Genomic DNA, 19,916 nt, shown 5'->3' on the forward strand with positions numbered 1-19,916 from the left:
AAGCATTATAGGACGTTTGATGGTGAGTGGTAGAGATGTGAAGACCAGATATGGCTGGAAGTCCATATCTGGAAGTCCCTTGTCTGCATGGGGGGGAAGTAGAAATCGTTATTCACTGTGAGGACATGTAGACACCACAGAGAAACAGACCTGTGACCTATTTTCATTCAGGAAACACAGCTTTAAAGAAACTGTCCTGTAGGTAAGATCAGACCAAAGTGAATCTGTTTTCTTAATTTGGCTCCAAAGACACGGCGCTGAAGCCATAACTCACCATCAGCACTTCCCTCTCCTCACTCCTTCAAGCAGCAGTCTGAGGATAAAGTTATGCATGCATTTCAATACATGACGCTCGCTTATCCTTAAAATCCTGAAAAAGCCTTCCCATGTGCGAATCTCTGATCCCCCCCCGTTCTCTCCTTATACGTTAGAAAAAGATTAGCTTAATTCTTTTAGGAAGTTCCTCTTCCCACAGTCAGGCCTCGGCCTAATTGGCCTCTCTGAGGGATGATCACTTAGCGCGGGTTTAACATCAGAGGGAAGCGAAGAAGTAGCAGCTCGCACAACACACACACACACACACACACACACACACACACACACACAGGGCATCAAAGTGTGGCATCATGAGACGTAGTTTTTTCCATAGGACTGATCTGGATATTATCCAGTGCTTTCATGTGGGTGAGGAGGCAGAGTGGTATGGAAGCAGCAGAGAGGGGCTGGGGAACTTGATTTCATATGATTAGAAAAAAAGGGTTATTAACACATGAAGCTGTATGTGTTTTCTATGTTATGCGGCTGCATTGTCTGTGTGTGCATCATGCTCGGTATGTGTTTATGTGTGTCACTACGTCATGTTAAAATCACAGCTTAGAGGCAGCCCAGCAGTTAGCAGAGCAGATCAGCTCCTTCCCTCAGCAATGTCTGCGGGCCGACCGCTTCTCATCCATGTGCAGCTGCTACAACACTCCCTCCATCATATGGGTACATTTTACACAGGTCAGCTTCATATGACATACAGTACATTAAATATAATATAGAAATACAGGAAGGTTATTTCACTGATGTACTTGCAGGAATTCTTCATGTTTTTGGTGATTTAATGTCAATAAAGGATTTCCTTCATGAGAGATCATTTGTCATCAATGGTGTATTGTCACATAATGTGTTATCTCCCAGAGTTTTTCCCGGTTACATTTTTTTCAGAGTTGATGTACATACTGAAAAGGTCTTGTACACTAGAAAGTCCTATAGACTTGTGTGTCAGATCAAAAAACGGAATGTAAAAGAATAAAACAATGTTTGTTCACTTTTACTAAGTTATTATTATTTTCTTCTTCTTCTTATTATTATTATTTCTCATATTTTAATAATTATCATCAAACTGTTTATGGGATTCCCCCCACTCAAGTTTGCTAACTTTCTGATATTCAAAAACCCTTTCTTAAATTGGTTTAATCTGTCTTCCTTTGTCTAGGCCACGCAGTATGAGATCGCCAGAACTCCTGTCATCCATCAGAATCTGTCACCTAGACAACCAGCTTTACTGCCGGAACCCGTAGAGGAGGAAGATTCTCAGAGGATTTAGTTTGCAGAGGCCTTGTGAATTCCAGGTGATCTATAACATCCTCCTTAATGTCGGAGGTCTCCTGCTTTTAGACTGTGTTTAATGCATCTGGTTGATTTTGTTTTAAGACAAAGCCAGCTCATTTCCTCGCCAACCATATACGCTTGTTATCCAAGCATCTTTTGTGAGCGATAAGCATAGTTTTTGACGAAAATTACATCTAAAATACCAGAAAGATAAAACACAGGTAAAGTTAGTCTTAAGGTATATTTTAAAGCAATTTTCAGTTGTTGTCTGCATGCTCCACATTTCACATCACAGCTGTGCACAGCTGTTTAAAAAACTGAGTGCTGTTTTGGACCCTGATGGTTGGGAGGGAATGGAGCTCCACATCACGCAGACTGAGACTTCAACTTTAATTTTCTTGATGCGAAACACACACACAGCTATCAGTCTACACCAAAACTAGGTTTAACCCAAGCTGATTAAACCAAACTAATTTATTTTATTTGTGAATTATAAATAAACATGTTGTTTAAAGAAATGGTCTTGTACCATTATTTCGTTTCAAAGCACATCATCAAGGAGAACCACTAGATATCTTTATGTGCTGGTAGATGCAGAACTATAGGAAGGCTGCGACCACAAAACAAATCCGTCACAAAGGATTAAAAAGGCATCAAAGGCACAAAACCTGCAGCGGCTCGCCATTGTTCCTTTTGAAAAACACTTGATTACTGGGATAAGACCTATGTTCGTGTGCGTGTGACCTAGTAACTATAGCAATATGCCGTAATTGTTGCAGAAGATTCAGCACTTCTTCTCAGATCTGTGCCAGGTGTAAGCATTCCTATGGTCTTGGAGCACGCTTCCCCTTAATTTTGCGTGTCGGACAGACGTGTGTGCATTGTATGTGAGCACGCAACACGGGTACAAGATTCTCTCTGTGTTCGAGTTTGTGTGAACTCCTTCCTGAACTTTTTAACACTCTTTAATAAAAAAATGTCTCACAGGAGGACTGGAAAAGAACAAAAAACCAAGGCGTATGGAGATGTTTGTGTGTGCTAAAAGACATAGATACAGGCAGACAAAGACCTCATTAGGGCTAGGAGGTGTCCTGTCTAGACAGTGTGATGACAGGACACAGAACCTCTGTTTAATGTTTCCTCCTCCTCCCTCTACTTCCAAATCACCCAGCACACACACACACATCACCTGCTCTGTCTCCAGGGATGCACACACACACACACACACACCGACACATTTGCTTATTGTCAAGTAAAATGTTAAGGACATTTAGAAGTATTTAAGAGCCGTTTTCAATCATTTTCCAGCTTAAATTATACAGCTTGTTTATCACAGGAATGTTATGCTAGCACTGGAGAGCACCGAGGAGGAGGAGGAAGAAGAAATAGCTGCGGATGCTTTTGTGCTGGGTTTAATATGACACATCCCCAAAGTTAATGGGCCACAAAGTGTTTAAAAAACGTGGATTCCGTGCTGTTTGTCACCATGAGCTGACTCATATGACGTGGTAAAAATCTCCTATTTCCTTTCATAGTTTTACCCACAAAATGACTATTTCCCCGTCTCTGCATTCAGTGCCAGAGCCAAAAGATATCTTAAGGAAAACTCACCATTCTCTGTATCATTGCCAATGAAATACGTCTTTTTCTTTGCTCAAACTCAGCTCTACCACTAAATCTGGGTTGTAAATCAGGAATAAGCTCTCATTTAAGTAAATGGGAATTTTGAGTCCAAGAAAAACTTGAGATTCTGATAAATTGCGTCCTTGAGAGCACTATTTCTCTGTAGGAGCCCAGTAGGACGTCTTTAGCCCTGGTTCTGTTATTTTAGAGTTTGATTTCTCAGTTGCATCACTTACCCACACACACACACACACACACACACACACACACACACACACACACACACACACACACACACACACACACACACACACACACACACACACACACACAAGTACATGCACAATGCTGTCTCTAACAAGATTGAAGTCTGGCACATTTCTTTCATACTGTAGACTACTGACTTCTGCTGCTGGAAAAACATTACAATATCTAAATATCTCCTCTGTTATGTTATGTACTACAAGATTGCGAGTAATATTAAATCAATGTCTACATAAGTTTTAGTGAATGGGCTCAAACACCAGCATCGTTTGTTCACACGCTGTAGAAGGAGCTATGTTGAGTAGTAATATGAAATCAAGTTTATTAGATGTATTAAGTCTGAAAGCTATGAATGTTTATGTGTGTGTGTGTGTGTGTGTGTGTGTGTGTGTGTGTGTGTGTGTGTGTGTGTGTGTGTGTGTTTGGCTGTGGTACGTGTAGCTTTGATGCTGGTTCTCACTCTTCACATGCAGATAAGATAGAGGCTCTGGCAGCAGTAGCAGAGACACAGAGAGATATGGACACCTCTGGACCTTATCACCAGGACCATCGCAGTCTGAAGGGGCCATGAAGACATAACACAGGTTAGGGGGAAAGGAATGATGGGAGGAAGAGGAAGGAGAGAGGGGAAATAAGGATTTAAATGTATTCCTTTTCGTTTCACATGTTTTTTTGTTTTTTTATGGGTCATGTTCAGCTATTTATTCTGGTAGCACTAGATTTAATTGTAATTTTGAAATATCTTTAGACCTGTAGTATAGCAGTTTACTATTTGGTGCAGTTTGTGCACCGTTAACAAAGGCGGTGACTTGAAGGTGCGCAGCTGGTTTGGATTGTTTTAAATGCTAAGATATACAGTTAATTAAAAATCAAAGCCCGTTTATTTGTGTAGTGTCTGAAGGAGATCAGATCGCTTCTGGTCTGCTGGCTGCCGTGCGTCACTGCTTGCTGTTTCCAACTCCATCGTCAGGGGTCGTGCCTCAACTGGGCAACACTGATCCTGAATACACCTTGACTCTGGATGTGTTCACATGTAATCCACGCTTCATTACAGCAGATTTGACTGATTTCGTGAAAGTGATGATTTTTAGTAAAAAATCCCAGCTGCCCGAGCATATGAAAGTGTAACCTTTTTTTCGATCATACTCTGTTAGAAAACTATAAACTTAACAGGAACATTATGAAAAATACCAAGAGACTAACTTGGCATTTTTTTATTAGAATAGACTAGGGCTGTTATTCTGCAGCGAACAGATTATGGAAATATGATGTTGGAGTTGTCCTTGTAGCCTGAAGAGCTCCACCTCTGGCTAAGTGCGCACGGAGTGGGCGGTTTCAGCACACACACACACACACACACACACACACACACACACACACACACACACACACACACACACACACACACACACGCACGCACGCATGCATATTATGGACTGCAACCTGCTGATTCCTGTTAGACTCCCGTACTCAGCCCGGAGGAGTAGGTGAGCGTCGCCGAGACCACTTCCACTATTAAAGGGCAACGTTGGAGCATCTTATTCTTTGGAGAGCAAAACACATCCGCTTTGAGTAAAATGGCTTCTGTCACTGGACCTTTTTTTCTACTATTGCTGAATTTCGTATCAAACTGTGTCTTTTGACCGACTTTCCCCCCTGGGAGCGCTCAGAATAAAGTTTTCTCATGGTGCACTACTTTATCCTGAAGCAGCACAGCGCGCTACGGGGAATCAGAAATGAAAGCAAGACCGACACTATATTTTTGCACATTTCTCTTTAGGAAGTATGTCAAATGGCTTGATTCTCGCTTTTGATCTGCGGCTGTGACAGAAAAAACTGCGCGCTATACGACGGACTTTGGTCACCATTACGCCTGTTTTGGACATTTGGATAGGCGACTGAAGCTCCGAGCCAGACACACTTGGGACTCCGGAGAGCACCAACACCATGACCAGCTGCTGGCTTGCCTTGGTCGGATTGTGGTGGAGCGCTTGTTACTGCATGTTCCTGGTCTCGGGGAGTAATTATTCACTGGATGGAAACAACGAAGTCCAACCGGGTTTCATCCACCGGCGGCTGCGGACGCACGAGAAGAGAGAGATGCAGAAGGAGATCCTGTCCATCCTCGGGCTGCCGCACAGACCGAGACCGCATCTGTCACACGGGAAATACAACTCTGCGCCACTTTTCATGTTGGACTTATACAACACCATCTCCAGCGAGGAGAAAAGCCAAGTGGAAGGCATCCTGGACCGGTATGAGTCCATGAGGACGACCCAGAGTCCTCACATGGCCACATATCAAGAAACTGCCTTTCTAAATGACGCAGATATGGTGATGAGCTTCGTTAACCTGGGTAAGTCAGTTGGAAATTATTTGATTTTTATTATTCTTTTTGTGCGTAAATCCAATGGGAAAATCTCATTTTTTGCGAGATTGAATTTAGGGTGAACAGGTGTTTGGCATGAGCCGTGTTGAAAGTTATGAGTTTTAAAATCATGAATTAGGATCATGCTTATTTTAGAATAATATATATATATTTTTTTCACATTGGACTTTGAAGACACCTGTAGTTCATAGTTGAAGCTCATTTAAATATGAACACAGGGCCACATATTCCACAACGGAGTGCACACAGCCTGCTCCCTCATCTCACTCCCTCATCTCACTCCCTCATCTCACTCCGCCGGTCAGAAAGACCTGATGAGGTTTGTATTGTTTCGGGGTCATTTATTGGTACACTCTCTCTCTCTCTCTCTCTCTCTGGGTAGATTGGCCCTCCTCGGCTCATTTATAGGACCGAAATTCTGTGGTCGGTCCTGCTGTGCAATCTACCCCATGATTTATGTCTCCGCGGGGGAAAATAGACCTTGTATCCTCAGCAAAGCCATCAACCACCACCGCTGGTATTTGTATATCAAGGGGCTATTCCTGCCGTTGACCTCCAGCGCAGCCAGTTGCGGCTTTCTGTGCGTAAATTGCGTCGCATTGTTTGTGTTACTCAAGCAAGATTTGTCTTTAATTAGCTCCAGTGACGATAAAGAGGGACACTTTAATCACAACGAGTTTGGAACATAAAAGCCCCCAAAAAGGCCTTCCTTTCCATTAGCAGCTCCAGTGTTTACTGGGAGACTCTAAACAAAGCGCCTGAAGATAAACAGAGGAGCTGCTGGTGGACAAGCAGGCTTACATTCAGATTGATTGTCATTCTTTTCTTGGGAACTAGGGGCATTGTCATGATGCAAGCAATGAGAAGCAGTGAGAAAGTATCACTGCTGAAGAGTGTGGGCCTCATTTTTCTTTTTTCAGACTTTTAACTGAAACAGGAAGTCCTTGAAATATGTTATCCCTCACCTTTATAAGCCATTTAATAGTGACTCAGTGCCGCACTTGAAGAAGATAAATAGTTTTGGAGTTAGAAAAAAAAACAAACCCAAATGTTTCTCTACTCATTGGTCCTCTGAGTATTGGTGTTGCAACATGTGGTGATGAAAACCAGATATTCAGGAGGCCGTCGCTTTGGTCTCAAATATCGGAGCCACTCTGTTGGCTTCTGTGTGGGAGTGTGATGGTGGCGGCGTGGTGTTTGTGTGTCTGTGGTTTTGGTATTCCTATGCTGTGTCAGTACGGGTTTATACTGTGTTGTTGCACATCTGGCTCTTGACTTTGATTAATCGCGTCCTGTGCATCTTTTGACGATTCCCTCAGATTTCTGCGGTGACCGGGGGATTAGGTTGCCATCTCTTCCAGCCGTACACAGAGTCCTAACCGCCCTGGAGGAGGGACGGCTTCCTCCCTGAATGTGATTGTAATTAATGTCGGACAGGCCAAGGCTTTCCATCTGCTTTGCAAATAAGGCCTTGCACGACTACCGTGTGTCATCGCCATCCGATTAGTTTTTAATGTGTCTCTAGTTCAATTGGAGCGATTTAGGAAGTTATAGTAGAATGAGGAGCGAAACACTCCTGGGTGGTCCTTCTTTGTTTCTAAACCAGCCTAAAAATCTGGATATCATGTGTGGCCAAAGTAAAACTACAAATTAGAATCAAGATAAATGAGAAGAAGAAAAGAAGAAGACAAACAATCTGTCTGAAACGATGAAAAACATGTGGCAGGTTTAACATACCGAGCAGAAAGCAAATGTATTCTCTGAGAGGCACCTACGTCGCCTGATCTGTGTTTGTGAAGCCAAATCAAAGCAAAGAAAAATGTAGGGGCTCCGTTTACGCTGATTATCTGATTGAAAACTTGAGTTGCCTTTCTTACATTAGCAAATCCTCCCTGGGTGAAGATGTAAGAATCTCAGACTTTACACTGACCCATGGCAAATAAATCGCTGACAGTGATTTAAGCTTCGGCGTGAACTGATGTCTTTCACAGCCAGCTGCGGCAGTAGCACAGATAGAGAGCTCATTTTGTGAGGGGATTCTCTCGGGGATCTGGATAGATTTAAGAGCCCCTGTGTTACATCCAGTCTCAAGTGCTCTCTGAGAACCATATGCCCCCCCTCCCTCTGTATGATTTATGTAGACCTCTTGTTCAGTCATCCATTCTCCCTAACTTTCATCACTTGTTCAGAATGACCCATTGAGAAAAGAAGGAAAAAAAAAAAGAGCTGAGCAAGTGGTGGAAAACTTCAAATTGTGGGACGGGAAGCATATTTTCCAACTCCCCTTTTCATCTTCATTCCTAGAAAAGCACGTGCATCACTGTTTGCCTTGCGAACGTCCTGCTTTTCCACTGAGGTCCAGTGAAGTGACACTCTGTGCTGAATGACTCACACTGTGTGACACGCTGCAGCTCCTAACACGTCCTGATGCACAGCGGGGTCCTCTGGTAACGGCAGCGGACACTGTTAGAGGTTCCCTGTGGAGTTTCGGAGTAGTAGCGCTGTGGAGCTGTTTTTCTACCAATGAGTCCCTGTTTTATTTACCTCCATGCCATATGCAATACACATTCCGGTCATTGATTCATACAATAGTACTGATCTACAGGTAATTTGCCAAGATACCAGCAAAGGCAGCCAACAAGACGGCAAGCTATTAACATGGATGTAAACAACACAGGATGCAGTTCCAGAAACAACAATAATTAAAAATCAGCTCTGCAAATGTTTAATGATAGAAGGAAGTTTTGGGGAGTAACACTGAATCTAAACATAACCTTTGTTTGTTTACAAGACAACTTCACGGGACAAATTCAGACAGCCGGGTTCTCTCTCGTGGCTAAAGTGTGATGTGATTTCACCTTAAAGATACACATACCTGTACTTTAGTATAAAGTATCCGTGCAGGAAATGCTGAGAAGACTGTGCAGTTTTCAGTACAAATGCGTCACTTTCATAATAATATTTTATGAGAACTCCAGTTAAGACATATTTAGTGGAAAAAGGATGACCTACCCTTTTCAGATGCTGGTCTCTGGTCATAGACCTTCTATAAATATCCTCACAAGGTAACGTATTGTTGAACGAATGGGGAGACACTGACCAATATCTGAAAGGAGCATCTCAGTGGAAAACAAATACAAGAGGTCGATGCTCATTCAATTAACGAGTGGTGACGCATTGCTGAGCAAATATCTGCAGCCACTGTGAGTGCTATAATAGCCTTCAGGGGAAAATTAACTATTCATATCAGGTTTGGTTTTTGTGGTTGAGGTGTTACCTTGTGGTTACGGTGAGTCAAGGATGCACAGAAATTGCTTCGGTTTCACGGGTCACAGAACAGGAACTCCAAATGTTGTTCCCTTGTCATCTGCATTTAACTGTGATGAGTTTGCCTTGCCGTTGCTCCCCCGTGCCAGCCAGCCAGACAGCCAGACAGGTGCGGAGGCCTCCCTGAGCTTGGCTTGGCTCAGAGCGCAGCCAAAAGCTCCCATAGCATGTTTGCTCTCCCATCCTTTTTTCTGTTTGTCTGCTGGGACTCACCAGAGGGAATGTCCCATAATAATCCAAGAAAATCCATGCATGGTTTTAAAGTCAATCTTGTTTTACTTTTCCTACAGTTTTAAATACCCTTTCATGGTTAACAGGTGAGCTTGACCACGCCTTTCTGTTTTCTGTTCTAATGCCCCATTTACACTTTCATTTCATGTGTCTCATTGTTTGGATAAAATCCAGATGAGTTTTATTAAAACACATAAAAGTCTCTCCGTTGGCCACATTTCAACCATAGATCTGATTGAATTTCTCTCGGTTTTCCCTGGCTAAATGCTAAAATCATGGTCTGCTACTCTAATCCAGAAGATGGTTTTAATGCACCCGAAGCAGTTTGGTACCGGCTGAAAGACTCAAAAGTATATATACAATTACCAACAACTATGATTTGGCTGGATTGACTTTGAGCAAGATCCAATGTTTACTCGTCTAAACAGCCCCTCAGGTTGTTATAATTCCCGTACAGATCAATCAGTGGTTCATTTTAGTGTAATTTCAGGGTTGCTGTAGTTCTTATCATCACAGGGGACATACATTATCCCCACGGACATTATCAGATATGAATCTGTCTAGCATATTGTTTTGATATCAGACGGCTATCCAATCTGCCCAAGAGGCATAACGTGGCTATATACGTGTAAAGTTATTGCATTAAGGCCGTTAAGTCACACATGCCTCCTGTAGCTCAATTATTATACGATTGTTTTATGCTTCTGTGCACTCGTCTGTCATCATGACTGCTCTCCTTTTCTTCTTCTTCTTCTCCTCTCTGTCTCTGCACACCCCACTGCATGGCTATAGCTGAGCTGTCACTATACCTCTTACCTAAGTCAACAGCCGAGCTTTCTACCAGCCTACCTCCCGCACTTTAAAGGCAAACAAGTCAGAAAGCTTTAAGAAGTGGGTTTTCAGGAGATTAGCTGGGTCCAGACGGCCCTGGGCTTATTCTGAAATGAAATGCCCTTATTAAGCGGCTGTTTGCCTTGTCTTATGATGCCTGGCTGCATTTCTCAGTGTCTTAGCCCAGGTAAGCCACTTCCTTTTGCTGTGAAACGTGTCCCAAATCCCCAGCATGATCAAATAATTAGTTGGCTTCGATCAAAGAGTCAGTTGTTTGATGCAGAAAGGAGCTTTGGAAAATGTTCACTAAACCGTCTCGAAACACTTCCTGCAAAGTCTCAGAGACCAGAACAGAACAGAACAAGAGGACCAACCGTCACTTCACCTCAACTCCCAGCTTACCGTAAACAATATTAGCCAGAAGTTGAGCGAGGAATTCAAGATATGCTACAGCGGACTAAAGGATCTTTTCTGAGACATAAACTTGGCAGTTGAAACCTTCCTGCAATGGTGAGAAAAGTTACATTAACAAACTACAAACCTCCGTGTTTGTTTTCATCTGTTTACAGTATCAGATATTTTACTGCCGCTACAAGTTTCACTTGAACTTGCAGTGATGTTCAAGAACGGCCCAAGATATACAAATAATTCTGCTCATTGAGTTTCAGTGTTTTAAAGTGCTTCCCTTTTCTCATGTTTGGATTGTATTGGTTGTCAAGCTCTTTGGCAAAACACACAGCGGCCTCAAGAAACAAATAGGGTTGATGGAGGAAACGTCTCTGGTTAACTCGATCATGTGTTTTTCCAGTCCAGCTCCATCTCTGTCATAAAAGACGAGGTGCTACAGGACAACTCTGTTGTCCTCACAGTGTGTATAAGTGTGTGCGTGACTCTCAGTATTTTCCTCAGTAGGTGGAGGAACTGACAAAGCTCACCTTTTGCTGCGATTGTATGCATAGATGGAGATGTACACACACAGGGTTGGTCGACCTTAAGGTCAACAGATAGCCATTTATAAGAGAGCATTCCATTTACACTTGAAGTCATCTCTGTCACACATCCCGGCTCTTAACACCCAGCTACGCACACATCCCTCCTCCACCCCCCCCACCGTCCCCCCGCGCGCCCACCCACCCCGATGATATCTCTCCCTCTCACGCCATAACTCTCCCAACTCGACGAGATGGCAGCAGAGATTGGGTCTAAGTATGGGAGATTACACTTCTTGCCTTGTTTGTTCTCTCTGTCCTCATTCCTTCTCCCGTCCAGTCTCTCAGCTCCATCGGACATTCCAGTCCGGAGCGATAGTGGCGCGGGATGGAGGAGTGTGACGAGATAAGGAGGTGAAGTGCGGCACACTCGCGGCTGCTAACGATCTATCGAACGGAGCAGATAACCCTGGCGGAACATCTGATTAGGGCCCACTGCTCCCATTTATCACCTCTGGGTGCAGGCATGGAGGAATTTGCTCTGTTTGTTCTGCCTGAACTTCGCTGTCCTCTCACACATCTGTTGTTTTCTACCCGCATCTGTCTGTCTCTACATATCTCTTTCACCGCCGTCTTTGGCCAGGCGTCAAATTATTGCTGTAAACCTCAGAAGAAATCTTGACCGCATTCTGTGTAACGAGAGGCAGCTGATCATAAACAGGTTGATGTGATGGCCTTCTCCAGGACCTCATGTAAACAGAAGCTTGAGATGTTGAGATACTGGCTCTGTATGAAACAAATTGATTGTGGTATTGGTTTCACAGGAGGCTCTGATGAAACCAAATTCCAGTTTTAAAGGCTTTTCTAAACTCAAAAGAAAAAAAGAATTTTAGTTTAAAAAAAATATTTTAATCAGGCACAAAGTTTATACAAAGGGCAACATTGATACAAAAATCTGTTGAAACCAACTTCAGTTACGATAGGATATGCTATAGAATAAGATACAAAGTACCCAGAGCAATGAGAAACTTCTTCAAGAACTCTAAACAAATAAAAAATATTTTATTAGATTTTAGTGACTGTTGCTGTTTTTATGATGAATATGTATTAATTTTTTTATGTTTTAGCATTCATCCCAACCATTCGGCCCACTTATTACTTTTTGTTATCCCATTTTAACCCATAGCAAGGGAGGCTTATAAATGTAAGCATGTCTGTGAAGCCATTCACAAATTGGATATTAAAGATGTCTAATATTCATATATCAGTATATCAATATTCATATATAACAGTATATCATGGTGTTATTGTTATAGTGCTCAGAAAGACTTTTACAAGCTTGCGGTTGTAGATTTGCCTGCATGTTTAGTGATTGTTGAAACCGCTTGTATCAGTACATGTGCTTTTTAGTGTGTGGGTATGTGCTTAAACAAGGAGAGGCAAAAGAGAGAGAGAGAGAGAGAGAGAGAGAGTATGTTTACTCCTGCATGTCTCTTTCCTGCTAAAAGCGCTGTAAAGCTGTCAGCCTTTGTCTTGTGTTTAACTGTCTATGAGGAGGCCACGCAGAGGAGATCATTAACCTGGAATTAGTGTGTGTGTGTGTGTGTGTGTGTGTGTGTGTGTGTGTGTGTGTGTGTGTGTGTGTGTGTGCTTGTGTGAGGCTGTGTTTGTATACGCTGAGTTTGTATATGTGAAAGAGAGAGAGACAAGGAAGGAAACAGAGAGGCAAAAGACGCAAACAAATATGTCTCTTTGTTTTGATTCCTACATTTTCCCCAGATCTCTGCGTAACCAAAGCCACAAAACCCATTCTGTTGAAAGTCAAACACACCTGCTGGCTGTGTTTGAGTTTAGGTGCATGTGCCGAGGTTTTACTGTAAGAACAAACTATAGGAACATGTTGATGCCGTAGATGGCATTAGTGCAAATTGCATCAAAATTAGCTGTAAATCATCACACACTTCTGCTTGAAACTGAGATTCTTTTTTTAAGGACAATATTAGTGCCATTATAGCTCACAGTTTTACAGTTTTACAGCAGTTAGAAATAGCACCTGTAAGAACAAATGAGGAAAACATTTGCCTCTGTAAACACAGCTCAAGGAAATGCTGATAAGAGTGGGAGACAGTATAAACTTTGTTTTTTGATCAAATACCAAGTATCATGGTGGGTATCGCCAATACAAAATTACCAACATTTTATTTTAATAAAAACATACACAAAACATCTCACCTCAATGTACTTCTACAGACACATCTTTTCTAATCTCCTGTTGTTTTAGGAGTTTAGGAGTATTCTGCGTCTATTTTGCATTGACATCACTAAAATCATGATAGGACTCGTTCCTTGACATTGTCAAAATCTGTACATTGATACATTTGACGTTGCAGAGCTCAACAGTAGAGGACATTCGATTCTTTTTGTAAACACTAGTTGGTATGTCTTTGGAATTTCCCGTCCAATCCGGGTGTTAAAAAGGTTGTGAACCTGTGAACCGCTGAACTCCGGATCAGCGTGTCCTCGTGTGCCCAGTAAACTCCATCCATTATCATAATGACCCCGTCGTTTTGCTCTGCCGGGGAGGCTCACTCTGGTAATGAAGAGGGCCGCGGTCCGACAGGAACGACGTAAATGTCATGGTAAACATTCCTGCTGTCACATTCTTCTGTGAAGCCACTGGGAAGCCCGCAGGGATTTATCTCTAGTAAATAGAAAAGTAGAGGAAGAGAGGGAAGAAAGAAAGGAAAGAAAGGAAAGAAAGGAAAGAAAGGAAAGAAAAGAGGCACACCCAGTGGATGTTTGAGGGGTGAGAAACTCTGGGACAGATGAAAGGTGATTTAAAGCCTTTGGTGAACTTGATGGCGCAGAGGAAGAAGGGTGTGAGTGTGTGTTTCTTCTGGAAGCCACATATACACATTTATGTGTACACAAATGTCTTCGTGAAGATATTTTATAGTCAGAACGAGTAGAAATATCATCGGAATCCTTTTTTAGTAGTCATGCTAGCGGCATGTCGGTTGGTCTGTCCAACACTTTGGTCCAGACGGACATATCTCAACCACCATTGGTTGGATTGCTATGACATTTTATACAGACATTCAGTCCTAGAGGTTAAATCCCACCGACTTTGGTTTAGCATCACAATGAGGTTGATATATTCAGTTTTTTGTGAAATGCCTTGAATAACTAGCACAGCCTCGCAGATTTGCTAGCATTGCCCAGTTTGTTGGTCAATTGCTGTTAGCATCAAGACATGACTGGATGGTTATAGTTAGACGTGTAATAGTTATGTTCAGAAGAAAATGTTGCTGTGACATATAACCCATCAGCGATGATCCAAGTCTTCATGGAGGTATCTTGTGTTAAACACTTGGAATTTTCACTGTTCGGGCCCATGTGATTTTCTTTTCTGTACAGATGTGAACCAGTTGAAATAGGTCAGATGTGTTGAATTTGGTTTGGAAAAGAGGGCTGCTAAATGCAGAATGTATTTAGGCTGCACTTCATTCTTCTCTATTTTAACGGTCAGCAAATAACAAAGTCTATTGCACCTGTGCTAGACGTAAATATAAGTTACTTAAAGTGGATCAACAATAGCTGTTCATTTGACAGTGATAAGTGTGACTCAAAGGTCAGGGTCAAAGGTTATGGAATGAATGCAGTCACTCACAAAGTCCTAACAAGTACGCAAATACAGACACATGTGACTGACTATTGGAGTGTATTTGAATGTTCTTCAATGTTCAACAAGAACTCCCACCTCGTTCTACAAGAAGTCTTCCTCAAATACTGGTGTCACAGAGAGAGCTGCACCCCTCGGCCCCTCACATGTTCCCAGGCTGGTCGTCTCTCCAACGAGGACGTGCCTGAAACAACAACCGTGGGTCCACAGCGAGAAAAAAGGGCCCCATGTGAGCGCAGATGCTCCTGACCCTCCCGAGCAAGTAGCCTCCCTTTCAACCGCGCTGCCGTTGACAAATTTACGAGCCCTAGGCTGACCCGTGGGCTGACTTTCCAAACATGATACTGACAGGAAAACAGTCGGAGACGGGAGGGATGGAGGGAGTCGGGCAAGGGTGGAGGAGAGAGATGAGAAAAAGAGCACAGAGGAGGGAGAGTGGCAAGACATCTTTATGCTGTGTCAAACAGAGGCTAATAAAGAGAGTATTATTAAAATGACTTTATATCAGACTTGTTTTGATTCTTTCAACTGACAAATTTGCATGATTTCCAGTTCCCTTTTCTTATTCAGTACATCATTCTGTTAAAAAAGTGGTGGTAGGTAGAGAGGGAGTGGAGGCCTCTAACTACAGGCTGCATCAGAGAAACAAAAATAGTGTACAGAAGAAAGTACGAGGAGGAGAGAGCTTTTAGAGATAATTGAAATTGCAAAAACACAAAATAATGATAAAGGACAGCCAGGTGAGAAAGAAGTAAGATGAAGAAAGCTGGTGTAATGTGTTTCTCCCTGGAGGTTAGGGGTTTGACTCCCAGTGAGGCCACCCATAACAAAAATGTATCCACTCCCAGTGCAGTGAGGCTCTCTGGATAAAAAGGATCTTATCACTTAGGATGTGCAGGGGAAACTCTGCCCAGTCCTTCCTCCTGAACGGACACTTTCCACACCTCCTCCTACCGTATCTGACTAAAAAGTCCAGTATGAATCTCGTTTCCAAGAGGAGGTCTCACATTTTTAGCTATGTGCATCTACTGTTGCATACAGCTATTAATGTTGTAAATAAAGTTATTACTGTTGGTGCCTTTTTTATACACATGGTACAATATGGTCAGTATGTTTAGAGCAGTACACACACACACACACACACACACACACACACACACACACACACACACACACACACACACACACACACACACACACACACACACACACACACACACACACACACACACACACACACACATTGTTTATGCTGTTTGAGATGAACTGCTTTCAAAGCCCAGCTGGTATTGTGTGAACTTTGAGAAGAATGTGACTCTGACATTTATCTCATGAACTTGAACACTTAATTCTTCATTTTTAATAACTCTCTTACTGTTATATTGTAGACAGTTGTCCAGAATGTCTCAGGCCTTTGTAGTGGACGGACCGATATCTCTTGGTCCAAGAGTTGTATGATCACACCTTGGTGGTAATATAGATCTTTTGGCTTGTTTACTACAAGGCTGATCATCTTGATCATAATCAAGTTCTAACAAACCAGAACTATCCTCTAATATGATCATCAGTCTCTGTTCTACACAGATTTTGACAGATAAGGGTTTTACTGTTTTATATTAAAATATATAAAACCCCTGAATGGGATTAAATCTTTAATGACTACCCAAAATAAAAAAATAAAATATAACAATGTAGTAAAACATAATTCTGCAGATTAAGACACTTATTTCCCGATTTAATGAATGCTTTTTTTCCCATTGCAGCGATTTTTCCCTATTTTTAAAATTATTTTTACATTAGGCTTTAAAAACACACCTCATGTTGAGTTCACCCAATTGTACATTTAGAGAAAAGCATTTAGAGAGCAGGTCCCTCTGTGGCCTCCCATACTGGAATAACGCATAGTTTTAAAAGGTAGATCGGATGTGCATTTCTGGCTTTCACCGAAAAATCACATAACCTGTAGAAAGTTCTCCACACTTTCATCCCAACAATATTGTGTTGACATCCTGGACAGACGTATTATTAGAAACATTGATTATTTTTCTCCTGAAGGCCCACCTGCTTTTTGAATATCCAAGTATCTGGTTACCGTCGCTGTTTTTGGAGCTGTGCCTGTGTGTAAAACAAGCAGTAGGTCTTACATGTAAGTCAGCCCAGGGGGGAGATTGAAGCTGGCCCAGACTGATTTATCAATGGATCATATGCTCTGCCTTAAAGCCGCTGAAATGCGTTGTGGTCACCACAGACTTTCCAAAGGGAATCGCACTGTGGCCCGGCTGTCATCATGACAGAGAGAGTGTAGGGGAAAGAAAGGCAGACAGAGAGGTGAGGATTGGGAGATAGAGCAGCAGAGAGGGAAGAAAAAAAGATGTGCGTGGAAACAAACAAGGAAGAGAAAAAGAGATGTTTCATAGTTAAAGGGAGGGGAAATGGAGTATCGATAGCATCACACAGTGAGCTGGCCTTCTACCTCGTGGATGTGGAATCTAAAGCCACCAATATTTTTGACTTCTCCTTTGGAAACAGCTGCGTTTTCCTTTTTCAAAGATATTTTTTCCTTATTTATCGGATCCCTCAGGAGAGATCCATCTCCTGGCCATGACACCGGCTTCCTCCTTTAAATCTGGGACCAGACTGGCCCAGCTCAGACACACACACACACACACACACACACACACACACACACACACACACACACACACACACACACACACACACACACACACACACACACACACACACACACACACACCTACACGCACACCTGCTGCCCAAAAGCACACACTAACCACAGATCACTATAGCAGGCCTCTTAACTGCCTTCAGTGCTGAATGTTGATAGAGGCACATGGACAAATAACACACACAAAAATACGAGCCATTGGATGAATAAAGTCACACACATACAGGCAACCACTACTGATAAAGCAGTCTGAAAATAACAAATAAGCAGCCGTTACAGGATACCTACTAAGACCACTACACACAGAGACTCATGCCAGTGTGATCCGTCTTCAGAGGGCCTCCCACAAACCCTGACAGGCCAATAAAAGGGGATTCTTGACGACCATCATCCTTGTATTGACGCGGCATGAATATAATGAGGCCTAGTAAAAAAAGTTTTAAACCCACAGATATGTTTTGTTTTGCTCAAAATGGACTCCCATCAAAAGCTCTGGGAGTACATCGCTGTTTACGGAATATTCACTTAGCGCTAAATGGCAGCGATCTCTACAGCAGCCCAGGGAGCCGTTTGTGAGAGGGTCTGTGGTCAGGACCCAAGAGGAAAGCAGTCACCATCAGTATTATAAATCTCAGAGGAAATGGAGCCAAACATCAAGGACAGATAATATTGCAGGAAGAAGGAACACGATCTGAGGTTTCTATATTTCAAACGATCAGTCAGTCACACACACAGGGGGTATGCCATGGTCACTGATTTTCCCCAATAAATAATGAATTAAATGGAATCTTAGAAAACTATTATGGGTCCACCTGTTATGCTACATTTGGAGATTACATTTTGTGACATAGCAACAGTCAACAATCACTTTATTTTATAAAATCGCTGATACATTTGCAACAACTTTTATTTTATAGCAGAGAATAGTTGACCAAGACAAATCTCTACTGGCCACCCAAATGTTTATCCCCGGTATCCCATGGCAACCAAAGGACATCAAATCCTCACAATCTGACCAACTCCAAACAATGTGTCTTTTAGTGTGCAGTGTATTTCGAGATTAATGATTCCAGTGTGGGATTGTTGTTGTTAGTTACATACGTTGGACGGTGAAGTGTTTGGTGTCACTGGTTTTGTTTATGACTGTGGTGTTTGGTTGCGTTTATTTTCTTGTTAGTGTCTAAATGAAACAGCCAGTAATATTTCTGCCAAATCGACCCCCAAAGAGAACAAGATGTTGGAGAAGGAACAAAATGGACTCATGCACCAAACTCCAGCAGAAATCTTGAGCTTTAATCCAAAGAGCAGCAAGAGTGCATTCAGTTTTAAAATGTTCTAATTATAAATGCATCAACCATTCTGTGACAAAAATGGCAAGACTTAATAACTTATTACATTTACACCCCTCACAGTTATTATGTGGCTTTTCCTGAACTTGGATTTGTGCCTTGTTCTTTCCACTACTCCGGTATGAGAAGTCATCTGGCTCTTTCGTCCTGTGTGAAGACCGCTGATCTAAGTTGACGCGAAGTATAGGCCACCCTTAGTCTGACCAGAGGCTGTTGTTACAGCTGCTTTACTGTAGAATTACATCTTTATTAACATCCCAAAAAGTGGGAAAAAATGTTTGTTTTTCAGCTCATTTCTTTCCTGATTTCATGGAATTTCCTTATGAATGTGAAAAAGATGTTGCCCTATCTATTGTTGACAGCTCATTGGCTCGAATTGGTGTCCAATGAAACCAATACTTGTTTTTACTGGGGCTTTGGGGGAAATCGCAACTGGTCATTAATGTCAATGAGTGTTTCTCCGCGGCAATTTAGACTCGTAAGTCTATAAACTGACACAAATGCTGTATAAAGATTGATGATAGCCATATAAAGGTTGAATAAGAACATGCACTCACAAGGCTCCTCCCTTACACACACACACACACACACACACACACACACACACACACACACACACACACACACACACACACACACACACACACACACACACACACCTCGTCCTTATCTCCAAACTTGGGTCTCACCAAATTTTCTAAATGCAAATTGCAATGGCAACATCATATTTTTACATGTATTACTAATTAAAACACAAAACAAATGCCATAATTTGACCCAAGCATTAGTATGCAAGAGCCTTGTAGTACTTGCAAATGTATCAGCAATTTACAAGAAATAATCATAGTCTGAAGGTTTTGGCATTTAGTACTTTTTACACCATTGTATTTTTTCAAACAGGATGCTACGGTTATACAAGACGACCGTGGCTTTGCAAACAGTGCACTAACTCATGTAGCTTTTTCTTTGTGACTTACTTGCTGTGCTTATTGTGGGCGTTGACTTTTGT

General features: G+C 42.2%; 1 protein-coding gene across 1 annotated transcript in view; it reads left to right on the top strand.

Annotated features, from left to right (window-relative positions):
* Positions 1-4,959: 4,959 nt before the first annotated feature.
* The window catches only part of bmp6 (bone morphogenetic protein 6), a 41,676-nt gene continuing 26,719 nt past the window's right edge, over positions 4,960-19,916 (top strand). The window contains exon 1 of the mRNA XM_054622565.1: positions 4,960-5,839. Coding sequence (XP_054478540.1) covers positions 5,431-5,839 — 409 coding nt within the window. The 5' untranslated portion in view covers positions 4,960-5,430. The remainder of the gene's footprint in view (positions 5,840-19,916) is intronic.

This window comes from Anoplopoma fimbria, chromosome 21, assembly GCF_027596085.1.
Source record: "Anoplopoma fimbria isolate UVic2021 breed Golden Eagle Sablefish chromosome 21, Afim_UVic_2022, whole genome shotgun sequence".
NCBI lineage: Eukaryota > Metazoa > Chordata > Actinopteri > Perciformes > Anoplopomatidae > Anoplopoma > Anoplopoma fimbria.